Below are 21,504 nucleotides of genomic sequence, written 5' to 3'. Positions count from 1 at the left end.
TGGAGCCGGGCCCCCGCCCACCCCGTGCCCTCCCAGCTCTGGTCGCTGACGCCTCGCGGGCGGGAACAGTTCTCACGCCAACAGCGGGTCTACTGAGGGGGCACCGCTGCCCTCCCCAATGTCCTCGGGCTGCACAGGACGGCCACCCCCGCCCGGGCATCATTGTGGATTGTTTTTCCTCCTTGGAAAGGTTTAATCTTTAACGTGTATGATGGTCCGAACCAAATCCTGTTTAATCGACCGTTTGACTTAGAAGTCAATCTCCGCCGGGCAGGGTCTGCAAGCAGGTGGCTGAACGCCGAGCCCCGGGGTCCCGAGCCGAAGCCGCCCCGCGTGTGTCGCTTCGCGCCAGCAGACTCTCCGTCACACTGCCCTGCTTCGTGGGGCTTCACTGCCATCGGGACCCAGACCCGCTGGACGGTGTTCACACCACGGGCGCCAGGAACTGCTGAAATACAGGAGGGCCCATCTCGGTGGCCCCGATGGCACCACGGCCGGCGACAGAGAAGCAGAGTGGGACTGGATGGAAAGACAGATTTTGAAGGACAGGCTGATGCTCTGTGGAGGGGCAGTGGCTGTTCCATTAACAAACGCTCCTTTCTGTACAGTGTGGTCAGGCTACCTGCTGGGAAAGCTCCAACCCGAAAAGCTTGCCTTCTTCTTTGCACAGATGCACCCTGAGCCCGAGCTGCGTGGCTGGGTGCTCCTGGGAGGGCCCGCTGAGCAGAGCAGAGCCTGTTTGTGCAGAGACCGAACCCAGGAGAAGGTGGATGCTTCCTGCAGGGCGCAGAGCCCAGAGGGATCCGAGCCAGGAGCCGGTCTCCTGGCTCAGGATCACAGCCCGACTACTGAGGACAGTCCCTAGGCAGGACTGTGCTGAGGGCCCCAGGCCTCCTGTCCGCCAAGCCCCCCCGGCCCCGAGCAGGAGGACAGAAGCAGGCCCGGCACCCCCTCCCCTCAGACTCACCCCGTAGGGCATCGCGATCTCCACTGCACAGCAGTGGAAACTGACGCTGAGAGACAGGATCTTCTCCGGGTGACACTGCAGGAAGCGCAGGGTGTTCGGCTGGGGAGGGAGGATCCCTGTGTGATCGGCAGCTCCTCCTGACAGCTCTGGAAGCGTCTCGGTCCCTTCCAGGGAGGAGGGAGTGTCTTTCCTTTAGTCCACTTCCTACTGTGTCCTCTCTCACCTTCTGCTGGAACAGGCCCCCGTGGTTTCAGAGCGGCCTTGCCTTCCTGGCTGCAGGGTGACAACTCTGGTGGCCCGTAGGCCTGGGGACCGGCCGGGGCCCGGCCCAGACGCCTGGGCAGGAGGGCTCTGTGTGGGGCTGTGGAGACTCCAAGGACAAGGGGCTTTCACGGCTCACCCCGTCCTGGGGCCTCTACAGCCACGGGGTCCCCTATAGTCCCCGGGTCACTATGGTCCCCGTGTCACCTAGAGCCCCAGGTGCCCACTTGTTCTCTGTGATTGTGGTCAGGCCTGAGAGATGACCCCAGGGAGGGACAGCTGGACATTTTCCTTCAGCTCAAAGGGCCTCCAGGGCTGGGCGGATGGACGAGGGGACGTGAGGGGTGACGTGGTCAAGGTTGGCACTGGCCGTCCTGTGTCCACACTACAGAAATTTAGAGACATGTCAAAGCCCTCCTTCTGTCATGATATCATGAAATCCCAGTTTTGAAAGGTTATGTAGTTCGGGTTCATCTCCATCTGATGAATTACAAGAAAATAAGTCCTGAGTTTCTGAAGAAATTGAGCTATTCACTCCAATTATTCTCCACTTTTGAGTACCAGAACTATTACCAAAGATTTGTCTCTTGCTATGTCCTATAAAAGCTTTAAAAATAATGATTAGCTTTGCTTCTAAAAGATGAGTAGGACCCATGGTTGGCATTGCCCTGAGGCAGGTAAAGAAAGAAAGTTTTTAACACATAATGCACGACATTGCGTATCTACTCGCAGCTCAATATTAGAAAGCGAATCTCTGTTTTATGTGTTTATTCCTTACATTTCTTTGGTCTCCTTTGCTGTCCTGATGAATTAGCTCTGTGACGTCTACCCCGTCTGAGCCCCACGTCAAGTGGAGGCCACCACGTGGCACCGGCACACGTTTCATTGGCTTCCATTTCATTGATTTACGCTCCTAATATCTCATACCTTGGGCTAAAATGTTTGCTGATTTTCATTTTGATAAGTTTCTTCCTCTTTTTCAGGCCCCACTACTGAAAGATGACCCAGCAGAAAGCCTCTGTCCCGTAGTGTCTGGGGCTGGGCCTCTTGCTCAGGGCCACGGTCTCATCAGCCACGCCCGGGCCACGGGTCCAGTCCCTTTGTTCTCCTGGTGGCAGACAGACCGGCACCACCTGTCAAGACCACCCCCGTGGCAGGGTCCCCGGAGTGCAAAGGCGGAAGACGGCGGAGGCCCAGAAAGGCGAAGGTACCACCACCGAGCCCTCCCTGCCCATCCAGGCCTGGCGAGCGGACCCTGCCCATCCAGACCTGGCAAGCGGGGGCCCCCCCGCAGGGAGCAGAGACCTCAGCCAACGGGCGGCCGAAGAAGCTCCTACACATGCCGGACCTCTTGGGTCTTGTGTAGAGGTGTTGAGCCTGGGACTCCGTTCCCGTGGACGGGAAAACGTCCCAAGAGGCAGACTCATAACGTGTCGGACATGCATCTGTGTGGAGGCACCTGGCGTCCAGCCCCCGGGGAGCAGAGGCTGCTGTGGAAGAGCAACGGGCCACATTAGCCATGGGCTCCCCCTCCAGAACGTTCTTCGGGTGGGAAAGGGGCTGCCCGTGGTCTTGAGAGCCGCCAGTGTCCACCTGAGACCAGTCAGGGGCCCAGGAGCACCCATGGCCCGCTGGAGAACATGCCCGGGGCCCCCGGGGTGGCGGGGGGGAGCCTGGGGGCCGTGGCGGGGGTGCCGGTCAGCGATGGGCGTCTGCCCCCTGCCCAGCCCAGGGGCTGCCGCGCTCGGACAGCAGCTGTAACGGGGGAGAGCTCGGCTGCCCTCAGGCCCAGTCGGTCCTCCATCTCCTGCCCTCAGTGCGTACTTGGCCCCTTTTTCTACTCTGGAGAGAGGGAAGGCCGAGAACTAGACTACAGTCGTCCTCAAATGGAGAGAGAGCAAACCAGCGGGGGGGTGCGTCTGCTGGGCCCCCAGGGCGGGGGGCCAGGGAACCACGGAGAGGCATCCGGAGCCCCGCCCTGGCCGCCCCAGGCTGCAGCCCCTCTCGCGGTGCCTCGCTTCAGAGTCCTAGGTCCCCCCGGCAGGTCCCCCCGGCAGGCGCCGTCCTGCTCACGGCCCCTCCAGCCCCTCAAGGACTAGGCCGGATCCTCAGCTCACCGGCGCCCCGCAGAGCCCGGGGCGTGAGAGGCTGCGCACGCTTGTGGAGGGGTGGGGCCGCCGTGAAAAGTCTAATGTCCTTCTCGCCCAGTGATTCACCCAGGGAGAAACCTTTGCTCGGGATCATTTGGAATCCATTAGAAGGTGGACGCCATGCGGGCACCCTGAGTACTGGGCACTGAATCTGGAGGGATCTCTTTTCCAGCCAGCTCTAAAAATAACCAGGTGGGATACAACTGGGCCTCACAGATAAACCCTAGAGGCATCTCCGCCGCTTCAAAAGCTGCCTGGCGCTGATTGTAAAAACAGGACGGACGCCTGCTGCGCCGCAGGCAATCAACACCCAGCCCAGTGAGAAACACACACAGAGCGGCCTTTTCACTTCAAAAGAAGCCCCTTAGGGTTATCTGATGTAGACGGCCAATGTGGATTTTTAAAACCTCATCAATATCATTGACTCGGTATGGAAACCCTATTTCTTTTGCACGGTGAACCAACTTGCAAGTATTTCATTATTTTGGTGTACAAATGATAAATATCAGATGCACCTGTACTCAGACCCAGAAACTTACAGGGGGCTCCAAGAAGGCCAAGCCTGGTGACAGCCCTCACCATTTCCTGGGGGGCAGGTACAGCACGTGATCTAAAACTGCTTTTGAAAGTTATATAAAAACTACCAGCATCCTCAATTTGTGAACTAGGAAAATGAGCCTCTGAGAGGTTAAGCGACTTTCCCAAAGTCACACAGCTCCAGGGGCAGCGTCCGCCTCCGATGTCCAGCTTCTCTTTGGCCTGGTGTTGGATTGACTTCCCTCTCTTTGTTTCAGCTTCTAGAAAACTGCTTTTCTCTCTGTTTCCACTTCTAGAAAACTGCTTTTCAGCCTTAACAACCAAGTTGGCGATGACTCAGAAGCTCTCTCAGCAGCTAGAACCCCTGCCCCCTCCAGCGGGTGGGGCCCCGTGTGTGTCCTGCGGGACACACGGAGGCTTCTGGAGTTTAGGAATCAGGTTTGCCTCTTAATAGAACCTGACTTTCAATACCAAGGTCCCACTGTAGGTTTTCAAATCCTGCTTTGGGAGTTACAAGTAGTGCCTCTGGCTGAGGGCGAAGCTGGTGCTAAAGGAAGTTTGAGAGAGGAAAACAAATTAATATATTTGAAAAAGAAAGAACCACGGAAACAAGAGCAGTACTAGCCCTACCGCACAGATAACCCCGGCCAACGTCGCGCGTTTGGTTTAACTTGCTCTTGCAGCTGCTGCGGGTAGGTGCCTGGAGCAGGCTGAGGCCCAGCCAGGACGTGGAGGGCAGGGAGCTCTGAGCGATCACTGGCCAGGCCACGTGCTCAGTCACCACCGGGACGCGGGTGCCCTGCCCATCACCTGCCTCCATCCCGTGTTGCCCTCCCTGCCGCAGGGACTTTTATGCTTGAAGACGGAGACTTGGTGCTGCTTTACCTCCGGCCCCATGTCAGCCACCGACAGAAGGACGCCCCTTTCCTGTAACCTGAGGCCCAGAGAGGCCGTTGCCACCTGAGCACAGATGTGTCCAGAATTCCGGCCCCCCGACAGCACGGCCCTGAGGTTCCGGGACAAATGGCGCCAAGACATGACCTGGTGTGGGTGGGAAGGGGCCAGGAAAGGTCATCCTGGGGGGCGAACTTACACAATCCCTTTCGCAGCTGTGGCCTCCGCCCAGCAGGGGCGAGACAGAATCTGTGGGCGCGTGTACACACACTCGTCAGCCCGCCTGCTGCTGGGACTCTCGTTAGTGCTCCAGACGCTCTGTTCTCATCCTTCGTTGTTTGCCTTAAACACAGCCTCCCGGGAAACAGCGTGGTGGTGGGCATGGGGCAACTCCGACGTTAACTTCTCAACCGAGCGGCTTGGGCTGCCTGACCTCAAGGAGGGTCTCAAGTGAAGTGCCACCGTTCTTCCCTTTCTAATCAAAGCCTGGAGACACACAGGTAGATGTATAGGTAGACACATAGGTAGTTACACAGGGCGATACATAGGTAGACACATAGGTAGTTACACAGGGCGATGCATAGGTAGATATATAGGTAGATACATAGGTAGAGGTGATAACTTGCTTCAAAGTTTTTCTGTTTTTCCTTTACTCGAGTGTATTTCCTTCTTGATTTTAGTTATAACATGTTTATTCACCTGGAGCTAATTTCTGCTTATCACATCCTTGACTTTGACGCATCTGGTACATCAGCAAATGTCATTTGCCCTGCCCTAGTCTTGTTTGCAGATTTAAAATGTCAGCCCACAAGCTGGGGAAGCGAACCTACGGAAAACCAACCCATCCAAAACCTAGCTCGGCTTCATGCCCTGGCGTGGTGAGAGGACAGCCCAGCCTGGGGCCGGGGAGGATGGGCCAGTGGCTCTGCTCCTCTCTGTGGCCATGGGCAAGTCCCGTCACCTCTCCGGCCCTCAGATCTCTTCTGTGGAGTCAAGGGTTGGACTGATGCTCTCTGAGGCGGGGTCAGCACAGCAGTGGACGAAGCAGAAGGAAGTCACAGCACAACCAAGATGGTCACTCAGGAAAGTTCTCCTTACAAGTGGAAGAATTTGCTCCTAGGAATTAGGTTAGAAGAAGACATTTGAAAATGCTCTTTGCTTTTATTTCCCTATTTTCGGAAATACGAAACCTCTGGTCATAAGCAGAAGGGAGTCTGTCAAAAGCTGAAGGAAAACCTCTTTGGGGAAGCTTTCGTCCTGAGAATGGATTATCACACACAGGGGTCAACTCTGTGTGTCAGTCACTGGAAAACGTGTGCTAGACGTGTACTAAGCACCTAGGACAGGACAACACGTGTGCCCAAGAGTCACTGCACGTGAAGTGGATCCCTTGTCTGTGCAGAGGGCCACGGGCTCTGCTGTGGTTTTAGCGCCGTGGTTCTCGCCGGGGGTGAGTATGTGTCCCTGGGAAACGTCTGGAGACATATTCAGAGTCGCGACCATTGGGCGTGGTTAGTGGCCTCTAGCAGGTAGAGGCCAGGGACGCTGCTAAACACCCTCGGTGCGCAGGATCGTACAGCCCCGAACTTTAGCGGTGCCGAGGCTGAAAAACTGGCGAATTAAACCTGGTGACATCCTCACAAAAAGGCGGAATGAGCTGAAGGAACTTCTGCTGCAAAGACAAAGAATTTCTTGGGAGAAGGTATTTTTAAAATTTAAATATATGGCAGAGATCCTAAGAAAATGTGAATGCATGGGAAAATTAAAGAAAAAAGTGAACGGAGAGAAGGAAGAACAGAAGCAAAGGAAAGAAATCTTTACAAAAAAGAGAAGAGGAGGGAGAGAGAGACAGAGAGAGAGAGAGAGAGATTCCCTACAAAGGAAAATAGAGAAGCCACGGACTGTTCATCGGTGAAGCCGTATTTCATGAACTCTAAGGCATCCTCATTTACAAGCAGTATTATTAGTTTATACAATTATAAGATGCTTTTGATTATAAGATATAGTCACATATATCTCAAAATGAGGAAACTGTGACTGTAGAGACCAGGAGGCCGTGACGTGACGGCATGAACTCGGTGAGGGAATGTCACTGTCCGCCTACAAGTCTACATCCAGGTCAGTGATTATCTAAGACTGAGAGTGAAATAAAGACAATTTCAGCCAAACCAAGAGTGAGATCATGAACCCTCAGGGGAAAAACTTCTGAAAGATGTTCATCTGGAGGAAAAAAGACAATGAACCCGAAAGGAAAGAGTGAGTGCGAGAAGCAATGTTGATCAAATACACGGTAAATGCAGTGATTCCAGACAAGACTGGATCACACAAAAGCAATTGTAACGTCTGATGGGGGAGACGTAAACAAGATGGGGCTGAAATGCAGTGACTAACAGCATCCAGGACTCTGGACAAGAAGGGAACGGGTTTAAAGCAGTCTGCATCAAAAAAGAAATCGTTGTTAAATTTAAATTTTCTTAAGCAAGAGTGTATGTCAGAATATGAAGGGTAACCACCGAAATAAGAGAGGTTATAGTTTAATATATATACCTTTTCCAGCTCATAGGCAGAATGAAAAATAAAGTATCAAACTATCATAAAGCAAAGAAGAAAGTATTGTAATTTGAAAACATAAAACATTAGAAACAGATTCAATAAACTCAGTAACTGTAAATGGACCTAATTAGCCATTAATATATGAGGGACAGAACGTGTGTAAAACATAGCGTCACAGAAGGGTTGAAAGTAGACAGATGTAACTAGATCTGTCAGGAAATACAGAGCACAGAGAAACGGGGTTGTGACAATGTGACACTATGAACAGATTTTAAAGAAAGAAGCATTATTAGGGAAGTGAGCCGTCAGCGTGTAGTGATGAAAAGAACCATTCACCAGGAAAAGAAAGTGCTCCGGGGACACTTTACTGACAGCCTTCAACTGTGCACAGCAGAGGGGGAACCAGCAAATCCACAGTCACAGGGCACATGTCACCGTACCTCCTCCAGAGACTCAGGTGATTCAAAGAACTCACTTCTTCATGGAGGCAGGTGAAACCCTGCCCCAGACAGCTGCACATGGAGGGTCTCGGAAAACTGGCCCAAGGCCGCCACAGAGAGGTCTCAACAAACGGGAACCGAAAGCAACAAAACAAAAGAATCCTCGAAGTCAGGTCTACTTCTTGGACTTCACAGTGCATTAGAAATGAATAACAAACAGAAAACACACAAGACGCCTTCTGTCTAGAAGTTTTCAAAGGCCCTCTGAGTAATTCACAGGTCGGAGAAGAAGGAATAATGGAAACTAAGAACGCTGGCCCATTGGCCCCAGGAACACACTGCATCTCAAAGCGGCAGCATTTAGCTAACGTGGTGTGAGACGGAGACTTAGCTGAGCACAGAACATGGGGCCACAGCCCAACCCCAAGGAAAACACAAAGGAGGGAAGGAGAAAAGTGAGAGCAGAGATTAGTGAAATGGAACAGGAAGGGAAAGTCCAGAGTACCAGCACCAATAAAACTGGTTCTTTGGAAACCTGGGTTCTATTGATCCGCCTCTGGCAACGTCCAACAAACAGAAGAATTTTAAAAGACAAAAACAATTTCTCTTTGACAAAATGAATAATATCGCTACACCTCTGGTAGGACTGAACAGGGACAGAAACCAGGGTAAGCAGAAATAAACAGTAACGCAAATAAAGCTAGTGTGGCCCCTTATACAATAATTACGTTTAAAAATCTTAAGGGAAGGGGCTTCCCTGGTGGCGCAGTGGTTGAGAGTCCGCCTGCCGATGCAGGGGACGCGGGTTCGTGCCCCGGTCCGGGAGGATCCCACGTGCCGCGGAGCGGCTGGGCCCGTGAGCCGTGGCCGCTGAGCCTGCGCGTCCGGAGCCTGTGCTCCGCAACGGGAGAGGCCACAGCGGTGAGAGGCCCGCGTACCGCAAAAAAAAAAAAAAAAAATCTTAAGGGAAAAATCATGAACAAATCTATGCTAGCTAGTAAATCTAAACACTTAGATGAAATGGAAAATTTCCTAGTAAAGTATACATTTGCAAGCTGACTCAAAAGGCGATAGAAAACATGACAAGACTTACAAGCATAAAGACAGTGAACCAGCTCTGAAAAATCCACACCCCGTACAACACCCAGGTGATTATACATGTCAGGTCTACCAGCCCTTCAGTGAACGAGGGATTCCTGCCTTTCACACACTGCTTCCTGACATCCAACAAGGTGGAATCCTTCAGAGCATCCCAGGGACTGGAAGAGCATTGGTGTGACAGCCAGACAGGCAGAGCACAAGAGAAGGATTTTATAGACCAATCTCATTTATTGAACACAAGATAGAACCCTGAACAGAATATCAGCAAACTGATTCCAGCAAGGCACTAAAAAAAATCCCATGTAATAATTTCATGTCTCACTTGGCAGAAGTCTGAGTGCTGGTGGGAATGCAGGTGGGTACAGATGAAAAGACACGTGTTGAAGCCATACGGTGGGCATTCCGGAAGTCCTATTCTCTCTCCTTCTGTATATGTTTAAAACTTTCCACAATAAAATGATTTACAAGTGTAAACAAAATCTTCACAGCCAACGTTGTTCATTCCATGCATGCACGATTGGGTTAACATTTTATTAATGCAATTCGTTTTATTGAGAGATTACAGGAGAAAACAACATGATAATCTAAAAAATATTAAAATTTCACACCATTTTTCAATAATATTTGTGTATTCAAATCAGAAGAGAACTTTTCCTTAACCTAAAAATAACGTATTTACCAAAAATCACACAAAAACTGTGAGATATTAGAAAGACTTTCTTTAAAATGAAAAAAGAATGCTCATTAACCTTTTTTCTATTGCTTTCTGGGTGCTGTTTACATGGCCCTGGAGGTCCCAGCGGACAGAGCGATACTAGAAAAACACAGAGAAAATGCAGTGTTAGATTTACAGTCGGTGTTTGCTAGGGAGAAACCCTTCTCTCTCTTGCACCTTTCTCCTCCCCAAACCCTTCCTTCCACGCAGAGGTGACTCCACTGACGAACACTCTTTTGTTAACCATCTGGTCTTGGCCTGTGTTGCATCGGGGGACATGGAGCCCGAAGGTGTCTGCTATGGTCCTCGCTGCCCGCTTGGCACAGAGCAGCCTGTGAGCACAGGACTTGGGGGCCCTCGATGGCGGGGGTTCAAGGTAACGACCCAGTACCTGGGCACTGATGGCCCGAGAGCCCACGCTTTCCTCTCCAACCTGCGCTTTTGTGGAACAAAGGCCACGTGTCCTAAGAACTTCCCTCTGTTAATACTGAAAACGATGCTGGGGAAAGAGGGGAGGGTGGGCGCCCACGGATGCCTTTCCCTTGGGTCTGTCCTCACTCACCAGTGCGCCCGGGAGGGGCTGGGAGCTGTGCACACAGCAGGGTGAACTACAAAATGCAGATTGTATAACTGCAGTAAGTGCCTGCACAGTTAGCATTCTTGTGTTTACCTTAGAAACCCGTTGTACAATATAAACACGAGTGGCCACGTTCATGCTGGTAAGTTAACTTTTTAGTTTTTCCGTACAGGGCATGACATGAAATGGCAAATAAACATCCTGACAAGTTGGAGGGGCCCGTGGAATTGAACAGGGCTCCGAAGTTTTATTTTGCACGAGGCCTGGCTGTCACCTTCCCTGGCCCCTGGGAAGCCATCTGTCCCAGGGTATGTGAGCCCCTCACCTTCCTAAGCCATGTGGTCAGCTAAGTGGTTAGGCCCTAATCCCAGGGAAGGGCCAGCAGTCTGATAACCAGGGGGCAAATCTGCTGATTGGGGGTCCATTATTGGGAAGCCCACTTGTCTGTAGATGTTATATGTTCTCTAATAGCTTTTTCTCAAATAGAGCTGATGCTATTACCTCCGGCTGCTTGGATTTTGACTTATTTTTTAGCTGCTTCAGAACCTGGGTAGGAAAGCAGAGTGTTATTTATTGGGCCCAAACAAACATGACTGGTTTTAGCTGTATACAATCCAGGGCAAATCCCAGAGAAGCCACAGGAAAATTCTTAAAACTAATAAGAGAGTTCAAGAAGATTGCTGAATAAAAGACAAACACAGGTACACACACACATACACACACACACACGCACACACAGCATTCAATAATTATAAAACATAAATTAAAATTCCAATTTCATTTGTAATATTAAAAAAGGTACGTAGTGATAAATGTAACAAAAGTGGGCAAAACTTTAAGGAGGAAATTAAAAAATTTACTGAGATACATAAAATAGACATAAACGGTAAGTGACAGTAAGGCTCTGTCATAAAGATGGCAGTACCCCCCAACTAATCTACACACTTAAATGCAATTCCAAAGAGGATTCTCACAGAGCGTGACAAGGTAACCCTGTGATTCACATGCAAGAATAAAGAGCCCAAATGACCAAGACAACTTTGAAGAAGAAAAGTTGGGATATTGGCCAAATAGTAGAAATCAGCACTTATTAACAGCTGTAGAATTCATCTGTGGCCCTGGGAGGATGGAAGGATGAACAAGGAACAGAACAGATACCCCTCCAGAAGGATACTCCCATGCGTGCTGTGAGGGTACTCAGGGAGCAGAGCTGAGGACGGGGCGGGGGAGAAGACTGGGTTTGTCCATGATAGGGTGAAGTCAACACGGAAGATGGACATGCAAAACTAGGAGAACTTTACACACACACACAGACACAGACACACACACACCAGTGGACTAGAGACCTATGTGGTAAGGCAAAAATTTTAAACTTTTAATAAATATAAAAAGATCTTTGCAATATCATACAAAAGAAGAATTCTATGAATAAGATTTTTAAAAATCCACAAACCATGAGTGAAAAGGTTCACACATTTGTCTACACTGACGTAAAACCTTGTGTTCTGCAAAAAAATCTACAAGCAAAGTTAAAGACCATCCTCAGCTGGGAAGTGACATTTGCAACATCTGTGTCTTATCCGTGACCAAGAATTAGTCTCTAAATTATGAAGACTCCTACATATCAGTGAAAAAAAAAATAGGAAAACGGGGCAAAAGCATATGTACAGGTAATTCACAAAAGGAAGGTGGAAGGCCAATAAAAATAGGAAAAGATGTTCAAGCTCACTTGTAAACAGAGAAACAAGAATTAAAACCCTAACCAAGCACCATTTCATTGCCATCAGATGGGGAATATCACAGAGTCCAGTGACACCAAATCTCGAGGAGGAGTGAGAAAATAGGGAGTCACACGCTCTGCTGGGGGAGTGAAATTTAACCTCTGCCGTCGGTAGAATAACGGCCCCCAAAGATGTCCACGTCCTTGTGCCCGGAGCCTGCGAATACGTCACCTCTCAGGGCAAAGGGGGAATGAAGTGCGCTGGTCTGTAGACCTGAGATGGGAGATGGTTCTGGATCCTCGAGATGGGCCCTATGTCATCACAGGTGTCCTTACAAGTGGACAAGGGGGCAGAGAGAGAGGAAACCAGGGACGGTGGTGTGAGAGGACTCAGCCTGAAGGTGTTGGCTTTGTGGACGCTGGAGCGGCCTTGAGCTGGGGAACGCGGGCACCTCTGGAAGGTGGAAAGGGACTGACTCTGCCCTGGACTCTCTGGAAGGAGCCAGCCCTGCTGACCCCTGGATTGAGCCCCGTGAGATCTATTCAGGACCCAAACCTCCAGGACCTTAAGACAGTCAATCTGTGCTGTTTTAAGCCACCAAATTTGAGGGAAAGGTAACAGAAGCCACAGAAACTCCTGCAACCACTTGGGAAACTCCTGCAACCACTTGGGAAACTCCTGCAACCACTTGCAGAAGCTCCTGCAAAAGCTGTGGCCCTGTCTGCAGGAAGCCCTCCTGCTCACGTGGACAGAAGACAGAAAGGTACTCCCTGGGGCACCGCCGTGGTCCAACCTAACGCCCGCCATCAGAGGAGCGGGCAGGTCAGTTCGGGCCTGGCCAGCGTGGGGGGCCCCCGAGCAGCTCGTGAAGGCCTGGGCCCTGCGCCTCAGCCGCCGGATGTGACCCGAGAACCTTCCATTCTCTCCGAGTCCAGTGGTGGAAGTCGCTGTGGTGCCCGGTGGAGGCTACCGATGAGCCTGATGGGCCTGGCAGCTGTCCAGTGGGCAGCCACGGGCCTGACCTCGGACAAGACGGCCGGGGGGGACCTGGCTCTCCACTCACCCGTTTGCTTTAGATCCTTCAGCTTTCAAAGATGGCGCTGGTGTAAGAGCCCACCTTGTCGACCTCACGGAGTCGTCCTGACGGTCAAAGGAAGACCCTAGGGAAGCAGCGTGTGAACACTTACCGTTCATCATAGACACTTGTTAACAAGAAATAGCAGATAACACACCTCAGCCACGGCCAACGACGCTACAAATCTGAGTTCATATCTCTCCTAACCCAGACAGTTGACATCCTCTCAGCTAACGGCTCCTAAGAATTCTACGAGAAACTCTTTTCCCTAAATTATACGTAAAAGTACAGTCTTCATATTAAACGGGCTTCTCATATCGTCCTGGTTTCCCCAGCCAATCTAGTGGTCGGTTTGGATTTCTACAGCCTCCTGAAGATGTGTGACGGAGGTATACACACAAAGAAGTTAAGTTTCTTGAATGTGTTTTCGTTGCCTTTCCTAACTGTGTATGATCTTTTTCGGGGGAACGTACAAGAGCTCCTGACTAACAGGCTGAAATACAAGCCAACTCTGTGGATCTGCGCATCTCCAGAGCCTAACAATTCCAGTGTTTCCAACAGTTTGAACTGTGGCAAAATGAAAAGATACCTGACAGCAAATAAATGAACAGAAATGAAATTTACAAGAAACTCGACTCCAGGAACTATTACTGTCATCCCCTGAGTTTTGCAGCTTGCAGTGAGGTGAAACCCCTCCCCGAGTCTCAGGATCCCTGCCAGAGTCGGACAAAACAAGTGCTGGTCTGCAGCGTCGAGCAAATCGTGAAGGCTGATCACCCCAAACACAGATGTGTTCGCTTTGCACCCTTAGTGAATTGAGTCCAGAATTTGTCCGCGCACGGCCGTGCGTGGTCGCCACAGGGAGGCATCGCGCCGTCTGCGCGCTCCGCTGCCATCCTTGTAAACGTCCCAGAGGGAGGCTCTGTGTTTTGACGGTTTCTCAGTAACTCGTCTGCGCATCAGACACAAACCTTCCCTGAAGGAAGTTCCTGAGCTACTGCAAGGCTTGATCTCGGAGACCCAGGAAAGCAGCGTAAAAGCAACAGGAACGTCGGGTGTTGTGAAGGGTGGGGAAAGGCTGTTGCCTCTTCCGGGACCAGCAGGATCATACAGATGCTGATTAGATGACGGGGACGATACACTATTTCGCGGAGGACCGGCTGTCCTGCAGACGTGGCTCAGAGAGCTGCTGCTAGGAGTGTTTTGCAAAGTTACGCAGCGGGAGTGCCCGGGCTTTGGTGGCTACCACACCCACTCAGGCAGGGTGGAAATCCTCGCTTAGCCTCTGGGGTCAGCCTGAGTACTTAGTAAATAAGCCCCTTCGCTGTGTGCAGCTCCTCGTCACTGGGGGTTAGAAAGGACTCCATTCACCGCTGACAGCCTAGCGGTTCCCTCGGTTGAGGGGCCAGGAGAGGAAGGGGCTTCCACCGCGCACGCGTGCGGATGCTCGGTGGTCCACGCGAGCCCCCCCGTGCTGGCCTCTGCTCCTCCAGGCTCCAGGTGCGCCCTGTCCTCCTCCTTCTCTGTCAGCAAGGATGCCAACCCGGGACGTGCAGCCGTGACGAGACTGCTGATGGGGATGCTGCCGTGTTAGCAGGGACTGACGCCACTACTGTCACCAAGCGGAGATGCTGCCTCTGTGGCCTGTCACCCAGGAGGCGACGTGCGTCACCGAGACCGAATGTGAAAACCCAGCACGTGTCCCCAGATGGGACGAGGGCACGGAGATGGAGGAAAATAGTTAAGGAAAATGAAGTTAAAGTACAATAGGGTTAATGATTTGTTAACTGTGGCTTTGTTGTGGATTTTATCCTTGGTTAGGAGACCATGGCTGAAGGAAACATAAAAAGGGAAATAAAACGGAATACAAAATAAAAGGGAATAACAAACTAAAAAGGGGGTCAAATTTTAAAGATGGAAAAAGATTCTGATTAGAAATTCTTGTTTCTACAGGGATGTTCCTCTCAGAGATAAGAATATGTTCTTGTTTCAGTGAGAATTCTCATTTCTCACTGGGGCAAATGAACGACACTGGAGAACTCCTGAGCTGTCCTTGGATTCTATGCCACCGTTGCCTCGGTGGCTTCTGCAAGAGACTGCGGGCCCCAGACCACAGAATGGCCACGAGCTGCGTGTCTTGCCACGTGTCCGTCCCTCCGCAGCACCTCTCACCGTGGCGCTGGTCCCCTCCACGGCCCTGCCCGGGTCCCTGGCCGGGGACGGACCTCCTGTCTCTCCTCAGACCCATCTCAGCACAGCTGGGTCACAGGCCTCTCCACACACAAGTCTAGCAGGTTCTCCCGGCTTCGGAGAGACCAAGCACACACCGGTCAGCGGCCAGACCTCCTGTGAACATGAGGCTGGAGCCTCAGCCTCGGCCGCCTGCCCAGAAAGCCAGCTCTCGCCTCGTCTGCAGTAAACATCCCGGGAGTCAGACCCACAGGAAGCCGGCTTTGCAGTCTGCATAGGCCGTCTGTGAGGAAGCTGCACAGGAACAGCTGCAACGATCGGCACCCCCAGCCTGGCAGGACTGACCTACGACTGACAGCTGCCCCACTTTCTGTCCCTGCTTCCAGCTCAGGACCAGCTGAGGACCCCCAAGTGCACCCTCACCCATCTCATCAGAGCCCCACTTGCAGTAACCCTGCCAGCTTCTCCTGCCCCCCTGGCCTCCATCACACCTGCGCCCCCTTTCCCCCAGAAGCTCTCCCGTCCCCCACCTGCCCCAACTCTGCCGGGCGCTAGTGACACTGGTTACTGATGGTGGCCCACCCCCTCTCGCATATGGGCTGGGATCTGGACCCCCTGGGTCCACCCCACCGGGACCACGCAGCCTCCCTCCCACCCCAGCTCCAGGCACCTGCTCAGCCCTGGGTTCCTCTCCCCTCCGCTCCCCCCTCCCCCTCCTCTTCCCTCCTCAGCCCCCCAGCCCAGCCCAGCCCAGCGCAGCCCAGCGCAGCACAGACTCCTCCCAGTTAAACCTCTAACTGCGCTGTCCACACGGAGTCCAAACTCTGCTGCTTCGGGCCCCACTGCACGGGCACTGGCCTCTTTAGGGGCTGCCTGGCCGTCCTTGCTGGTTGCTTATTTTCTCCAGCGAGACACAAAGCTTCCCCAGCGCGGGCGCCCCGTGTTTTCCTGTCACCCCACAGCAGGAGGCGCGGCTCCCGGGACAGTGGGTGCTCAGTGAATGTGTCTGACCAGATGCATGAAGACAGCCTCGGCTGAGTCGCCCAGCTACCCTCCTGGTCATAAGAAAAAGATGCAGGAAGTAAGTTTCTCTTTCCTCCAGTCCTAAGTGCTCTCTCGGCTCTTCTGTGCGTACATAGGGGGCAGCTGTAACAGAACACCATAGACTGGGTGGTTTAATTCACAGGAGTTTAGAGATGGAGGTGCCAGTGGGGTTGGTTTTATTCTTGGCCTGTAGGTACAGCCACGTGGGCCCACATGACCTCTTCCCAGTCCCGCTCGGGGTCCTGCCCTTCTCTTGCCCTAACTGTCTCCCAGGCCCCGCCTCTAAATGCCATCCCACTGGGGGTTAGGGCTTCAACACACGAATTTGGGGGACAAGTACATTCAGTCGGTCATAAAAGATAAACATTCTGTTTCCTCAAATTTTACAATATGATTTGATACAGTAATTGGGGGGTAGCTTCTCTGACATAATGACCCTTTTATTCTCATTCTTATGAATTAGCAATTCTTATATATTTAATTTCTACCTTAGCTTGACTTTGATACTTAGAAAGAACTAGCTTATCCTTTTATATATTTACTTTTTTGATAAAATATTTGTATTTCAATCATGCTGGAAGTTACAAATGCTTTGTAATGATCCCCAATGTCAAATAGTAAATTGTCTTTTTTTTTTTAAAGGCTTTAGGGATGAGGAAATAGCTCATCTGTCTTCAAACGCACATGAAGGGTCACCCATCACCTAATAATCCGCCCCCCCCCCAATGTCACAGCTACCTTCTGCGCAGGGGAGTTTCCTGCTTTATTTTCCCTTCACTCTCAGCAGTTACGACCATATCTGTTCAGAAGAAGAATATGTGAAAAATATAAAATACTCAGGAAAATAAATGGAATGTCTCAATTAATCTTTTTTTCTGCACATTCTGCCCTGGACCTTCTGCCTTCCTTAAATATTTTTCTTCCCTGAATTTGTAGCACCTCACTGGACTGGGGACTGACTCTGCCTTCTTATCACTGATGATCTCAACTTTAACTCTGTGCTTTAAAGTATTTCCCCCGTGGTTCTCGCCACGGAAGACCCCAGCCTGCCTGGCGGTGCCTGGGTGATGCTCACGGTGGGTCAGAGACCCTCGCTGACCGTCTGACCCTCTGGCTGCTCTTTCCCTGCCCACAGCCTCCTCTGCGACCGTGACCTCCTGGCCTGTCCGGTCGCTCGGCTCTGCGGCCTGCGGGGTCCCCTCTGCCTGCCCCTGACAGGAGCCCGACGTGGCCAGCGGGCAGCCCCGGGGTCCATTCTCAACACCTTCGATGTATTTGTCCCGCCAAAGCCGGAGGCATAAACAACCTCACTCTATAAGAGGAAGCAAACCCAGGGAGGTTACGGAGACGGCCCAGCGGGGCCTGAACCCGGGCTGTGTCCTTTGGCTGAATTTGTGGGGAAGCAAAGGCACCTTGCCCCCAGGCAGATGCGAGGACATGGCACCGAGAATTATATTTATTTACCGTAAACCTGCCCGAGAGTAAATGCAAGAGCACCGGTGAGGAAGTAGCTTGGGGCCTTGGGCCGACAGATGTGTGTGTGTGTGTGTGTGTGTGGCGGGGGGGTGGTCTGCAAGGCTGGGGAGAGACCAAGACAGATGGAGGGAGACAGACAGACAGAGCAAGGGAGACAGAGGGAGGGAGGCAGGGAGACTGACCGATTGATGACTGATTTGACATCTTATCACTGAGGGCACTCTCTGTCCGCAGATGCCGCGGTTGCATTTTGCTTGGAGTTTGCACGGGTTGTATGGTTAGTTTGCTTCGTTAGCCTGCTGGTTGCACAGACAGGCCCGGCACCTTCTGGGCGGGGACGCATTCCTGTCTGGTTGTGCTTTGGAAGCCGCTCAGCGGCCCCCTGGCAAATACCGGGTTTGCCATCGCCTCTGGTGCTACACGGTTGAGATTTAGACCATTAAAGAAAATACCCTGTGTACTATCTTCGATCAAAAAACCCCACCACGGGGAGGTTTGACGTTTTCCTCCAAATATCAATGCAGTTTTATAGAAAGCTCAGGAAGACCCTTTCACCTCTGTTAGCAAGCGGATTCCGTGAAGCCCACGTGGGAATTCTATCCAGAGAGACTCAAAGTCTGCTCCGGGCCCTTTGAAATGGTTGCATTTTTGAGACAGAAAGAAAGAGACAGAAAGCAGCCACTCTCCTTCACTTTTGGAAACCTCTGCCCAGGTCAAACAGGTGGACTTCTTTGTTCTAAAATGTTAATCTTTTTAAAATGTCAACCTCTGAAGTGCGTCCTGAAACTAGCTGTTTGTTCCATGAGTATCTAATGTCTAGTATAAGATCTACTACCATTTTAGCTTGTTTTCTTATCGTTTTCCTTCCAAAGTTCCTACCAACTGTGCGTTTAGCCCCAGGGCGGGGCTGTGGCAGTCCAGAGCCCCACGTGGGCTACTGGGGAAGCCGTTCCCCACCTCCCCCATGCCCTCTTTCTACCTCCAGGCCCACAGAAGCAGCTTTGAATAATTCAGGATAAAGCTGCTTTATGAACTGAAGATGTTGCTCTCCGCAGGCAGCTTCCCTGAAAATCCTACCTTCCTGAAAAGTTGGGGGAAATTTCCTTTGAAAAATAAACACCATAAAAGGGTTTCTTTTCAGAAGCACTTTGATGCTCAGTTCAGGAGTGTTGGGAAGAGTGTGGAGTGTACGCATGGGAAATGCATTTTCCCACCTCGGGCGAGAGAGTGGCCACATGATGGGGAAGGCGTGGGGTTTGCTGAGTACCTACTACGTTCCTGAGGGCAGGGAGGCTAAAAGGGAAAGACTGACTTGCAAAGACAAAGGCATAATCGGCTGTTTATTCACGTTGAGGGTTTGACCTGGATTCATGGTCCAACCCAGTTTCCAGAGCACATTTCTTAAAGCGAACGCTTTTGGGGAGAAACTGTTCCAGGCTGGGGTACACCGAGCGCCCAGCCCAAGTGGCACAGGACGGAGGGAAGCAAGCACGGGGCTCACGGCACAGGCAGCTGGGAGGCCGGCGCCCCGACAAATCTGCAATCCCAGAGTTCTGGGTGAAGGTCTCCACTGGGGCCAAGGTGGGGTGACGTGCCCAGAGTCACAGCCTAACCTGTGGGGCGACGCGCCCAGGGACGGGCCCATCATCTCCTCTGAGGGGACTCCTTCGGAAGGGCAGCTTCGGGGAGAAAGCAGAGCGTCCAGATGACACAGACCTGCACGTCTAACACCGTGCGAGGCTGCACCCGTCCTCAGCCACGACAGGCCCCTTTGTGTCTGTGGCTCCCGGGCCCGGATGGGCCCTGCTATCGCCCAGCGACCTCACACCATGGTCATGACCTTCAGGGCGGCCGGCTGGAACCTGCGGATCTTCTTCTTCAGGGCCTTGGAGGCCTTGACGCGGCACAGCCTGGGCACTGGCGGCAGGGGGGGCCTGGAGCTGGCCGGGGCCCGCCGGCTGGAGCTCCCCCCGCCCTGGCCGCCGCCCTCCGAGGTGCTGCCACTGGACTCCCCGTCCCCGAAGCGGTTGGCCGTGTGGTCGCTGGCCTCGTCCCCGCTGCTCTCCGCGACGGTGGAGCGCAAGAGGGGCGCGCCCTCGGCCGAGCGCTCGGAGCCCTCCGACCCGCTCCTGGCTCGGGCGTCCTGGCGGGGCAGCCTGGGCCTGGGTCTGGCGCACACGGGCCGCGGGCCGCCCCCTCTCCGGGCCGCCGGCCTATGGGGCCCCAGGCTGGGGTCCGGGCGGGCCCGGGCTGAGATCTCTACGGAGGACTGCCACCTGCGCTGCTTCCTCCGGGCCTCCCCGCCGGCCGCCACCAGCGGGGCTGCTTCCAAGGGGAACAAGGCGTGAGCTGACGCCTGGTGACCCTCTCGTCGGGCCACCAGCAGGGGGACGAAGAGGGACACGGGGTAGAGGCTGGACTCAGAGCAGGACCGGCCGGGCGCCTCCCTGGCCAGGGTGGGCCTCCTGAGACCACCTCCCGACTCAGGGGGCGGCTGGGGGCCCCCGAGGGCGCCCCACTGAAGCTGCGGCCCCCCAAGCCTCAGCGCCTTGTCGCTGGCCCCCCTCTTGATCTTCACAGGCTTGGCCTTGGGGGGCCCCGCGGGGGAAGCTCCTCTGGCAGCAAAGCGCGGGCGGACGCAGTGTCCGGGGGCCCGAGAGGGGCCCTCCCCGCCCGCCCCCCCGCCCGGCGACCTGCCTCTGCCCGTGCAGCCGTGGAGAGCTGGCTGCTGACCCCGCGAGCAGGGAGCGGGGGCCTGGCCACAGCCCAGCCAGGGGGAGCCTGGACAGGCCTCCCGGTGCACGCAGCCGCGCGAGGGTCTGGGGCCCCCCTCTGGGCGGCTGCTGGGGTGCACGGTGCGCACGAGGGGCACAGGCCCCGGAGGCTCGAGGCTGTCCCCGCGGGCGGCCCCGCCCGGGGCCTCCCCGCCCCCCTCTGCTCTGCCCCGGGCGCACAGCGGCTTCTCCAGGCCACCTTCACTGTCCGCCCTCCGGCCCCCGAGCCCCTGCGGGGATAGGGTCGCCTCCCGTCCTGGGGGTCCGCGCTCACCCACACTGCCCCTCGCGAGGGGCCCTCGGCCCTGCAGTCTCAGCAGCCTCTCTATGTAGGCTCTGGCCGGGCCAGCCTCGAGGACCAGTCCAGTGCGAACGGAGCTCGGACCTGTGGCGCCAGGGAGGGGCTGACGCGGGGGCGAGTGGCCATCGCTCGGCGCTGTCTCCTTGGTCAGAGTGAAGAGGGGGCTCTGCAAAGCCACGGCGTGCAGGGGGCTGGGGTACGGGTACACCTCCCTGCCCCCCTTGGACACCAGGTCACACTGGTACTTGGGGTCCATGCCGCGGCAGAGGAACGAAGTGGCCTTGGGGTGTGCCCTGGCTTTCTGGAGCCCCACTTCAGCCGGCAGGACTTTTTCAAGGTCACCTGGGAAGGAGAAAAAGAACAAAACATAAATAGGGGAAGAAGCAAAGCACAACCCTGGGGCCCGAGGCCCTCCCCCCGGGCAGGACGAGGCCCCGGCCTTGCACGTTCCACGCCTGGCCACGCTGGTGTCCTCTGTACACGTCCCATCACCCGGCTCCCGGCACGCTCCTTCCAGCCACAGCCGAGAAGGTGAGTCCTGGACCCTAACGTTCAGTTCCTGCCCTTGTTCACCGAAGGTGCGGAGGACGCCCAGGGAGATGGGGCGCCGGTGACCACACGGCCATCGGGACAAGGTCTCGGAACAGACCTTCCCTGACGCGTTCACAGGTGTGCAAGAAAGAAAACCCATGGATCCTACCGACCCAGGTCTAGCGTAAGGAGTAAGA

At 53.7% G+C, this 21,504-nt stretch overlaps 1 protein-coding gene across 1 annotated transcript; it reads right to left on the bottom strand.

The window, feature by feature from the left end:
- Positions 1-19,033: 19,033 nt before the first annotated feature.
- On the bottom strand, positions 19,034-21,467 carry LOC112064628 (dapper homolog 2-like). Its single transcript, XM_024122520.2, has 2 exons — positions 21,269-21,467; positions 19,034-21,118 (listed from the first exon to the last, which is right to left on the bottom strand). Exons 1-2 carry the CDS (start codon positions 21,465-21,467, stop codon positions 19,524-19,526), a joined length of 1,794 nt encoding a protein of 597 aa, XP_023978288.1. The 3' UTR covers positions 19,034-19,523.
- Positions 21,468-21,504: the final 37 nt, after the last annotated feature.

Source organism: Physeter macrocephalus, chromosome 10 (assembly GCF_002837175.3).
Source record: "Physeter macrocephalus isolate SW-GA chromosome 10, ASM283717v5, whole genome shotgun sequence".
Lineage (NCBI taxonomy): Eukaryota > Metazoa > Chordata > Mammalia > Artiodactyla > Physeteridae > Physeter > Physeter macrocephalus.
Note: the sequence above shows the minus strand (reverse complement) of the source record. Positions and strands in the feature narration are given on the sequence as shown.

Coding starts and splice junctions, on each gene's coding strand:
- LOC112064628 (XM_024122520.2), bottom strand. CDS start 21,467: ATGGGTTTTCTTTCTTGCACACCTGTGAACGCGTCAGGGAAGGTCTGT. Junction 21,119..21,268: donor AGGAGCGTGCCGGGAGCCGG/GTGATGGGACGT, acceptor TCTCCTTCCCAG/GTGACCTTGAAAAAGTCCTG.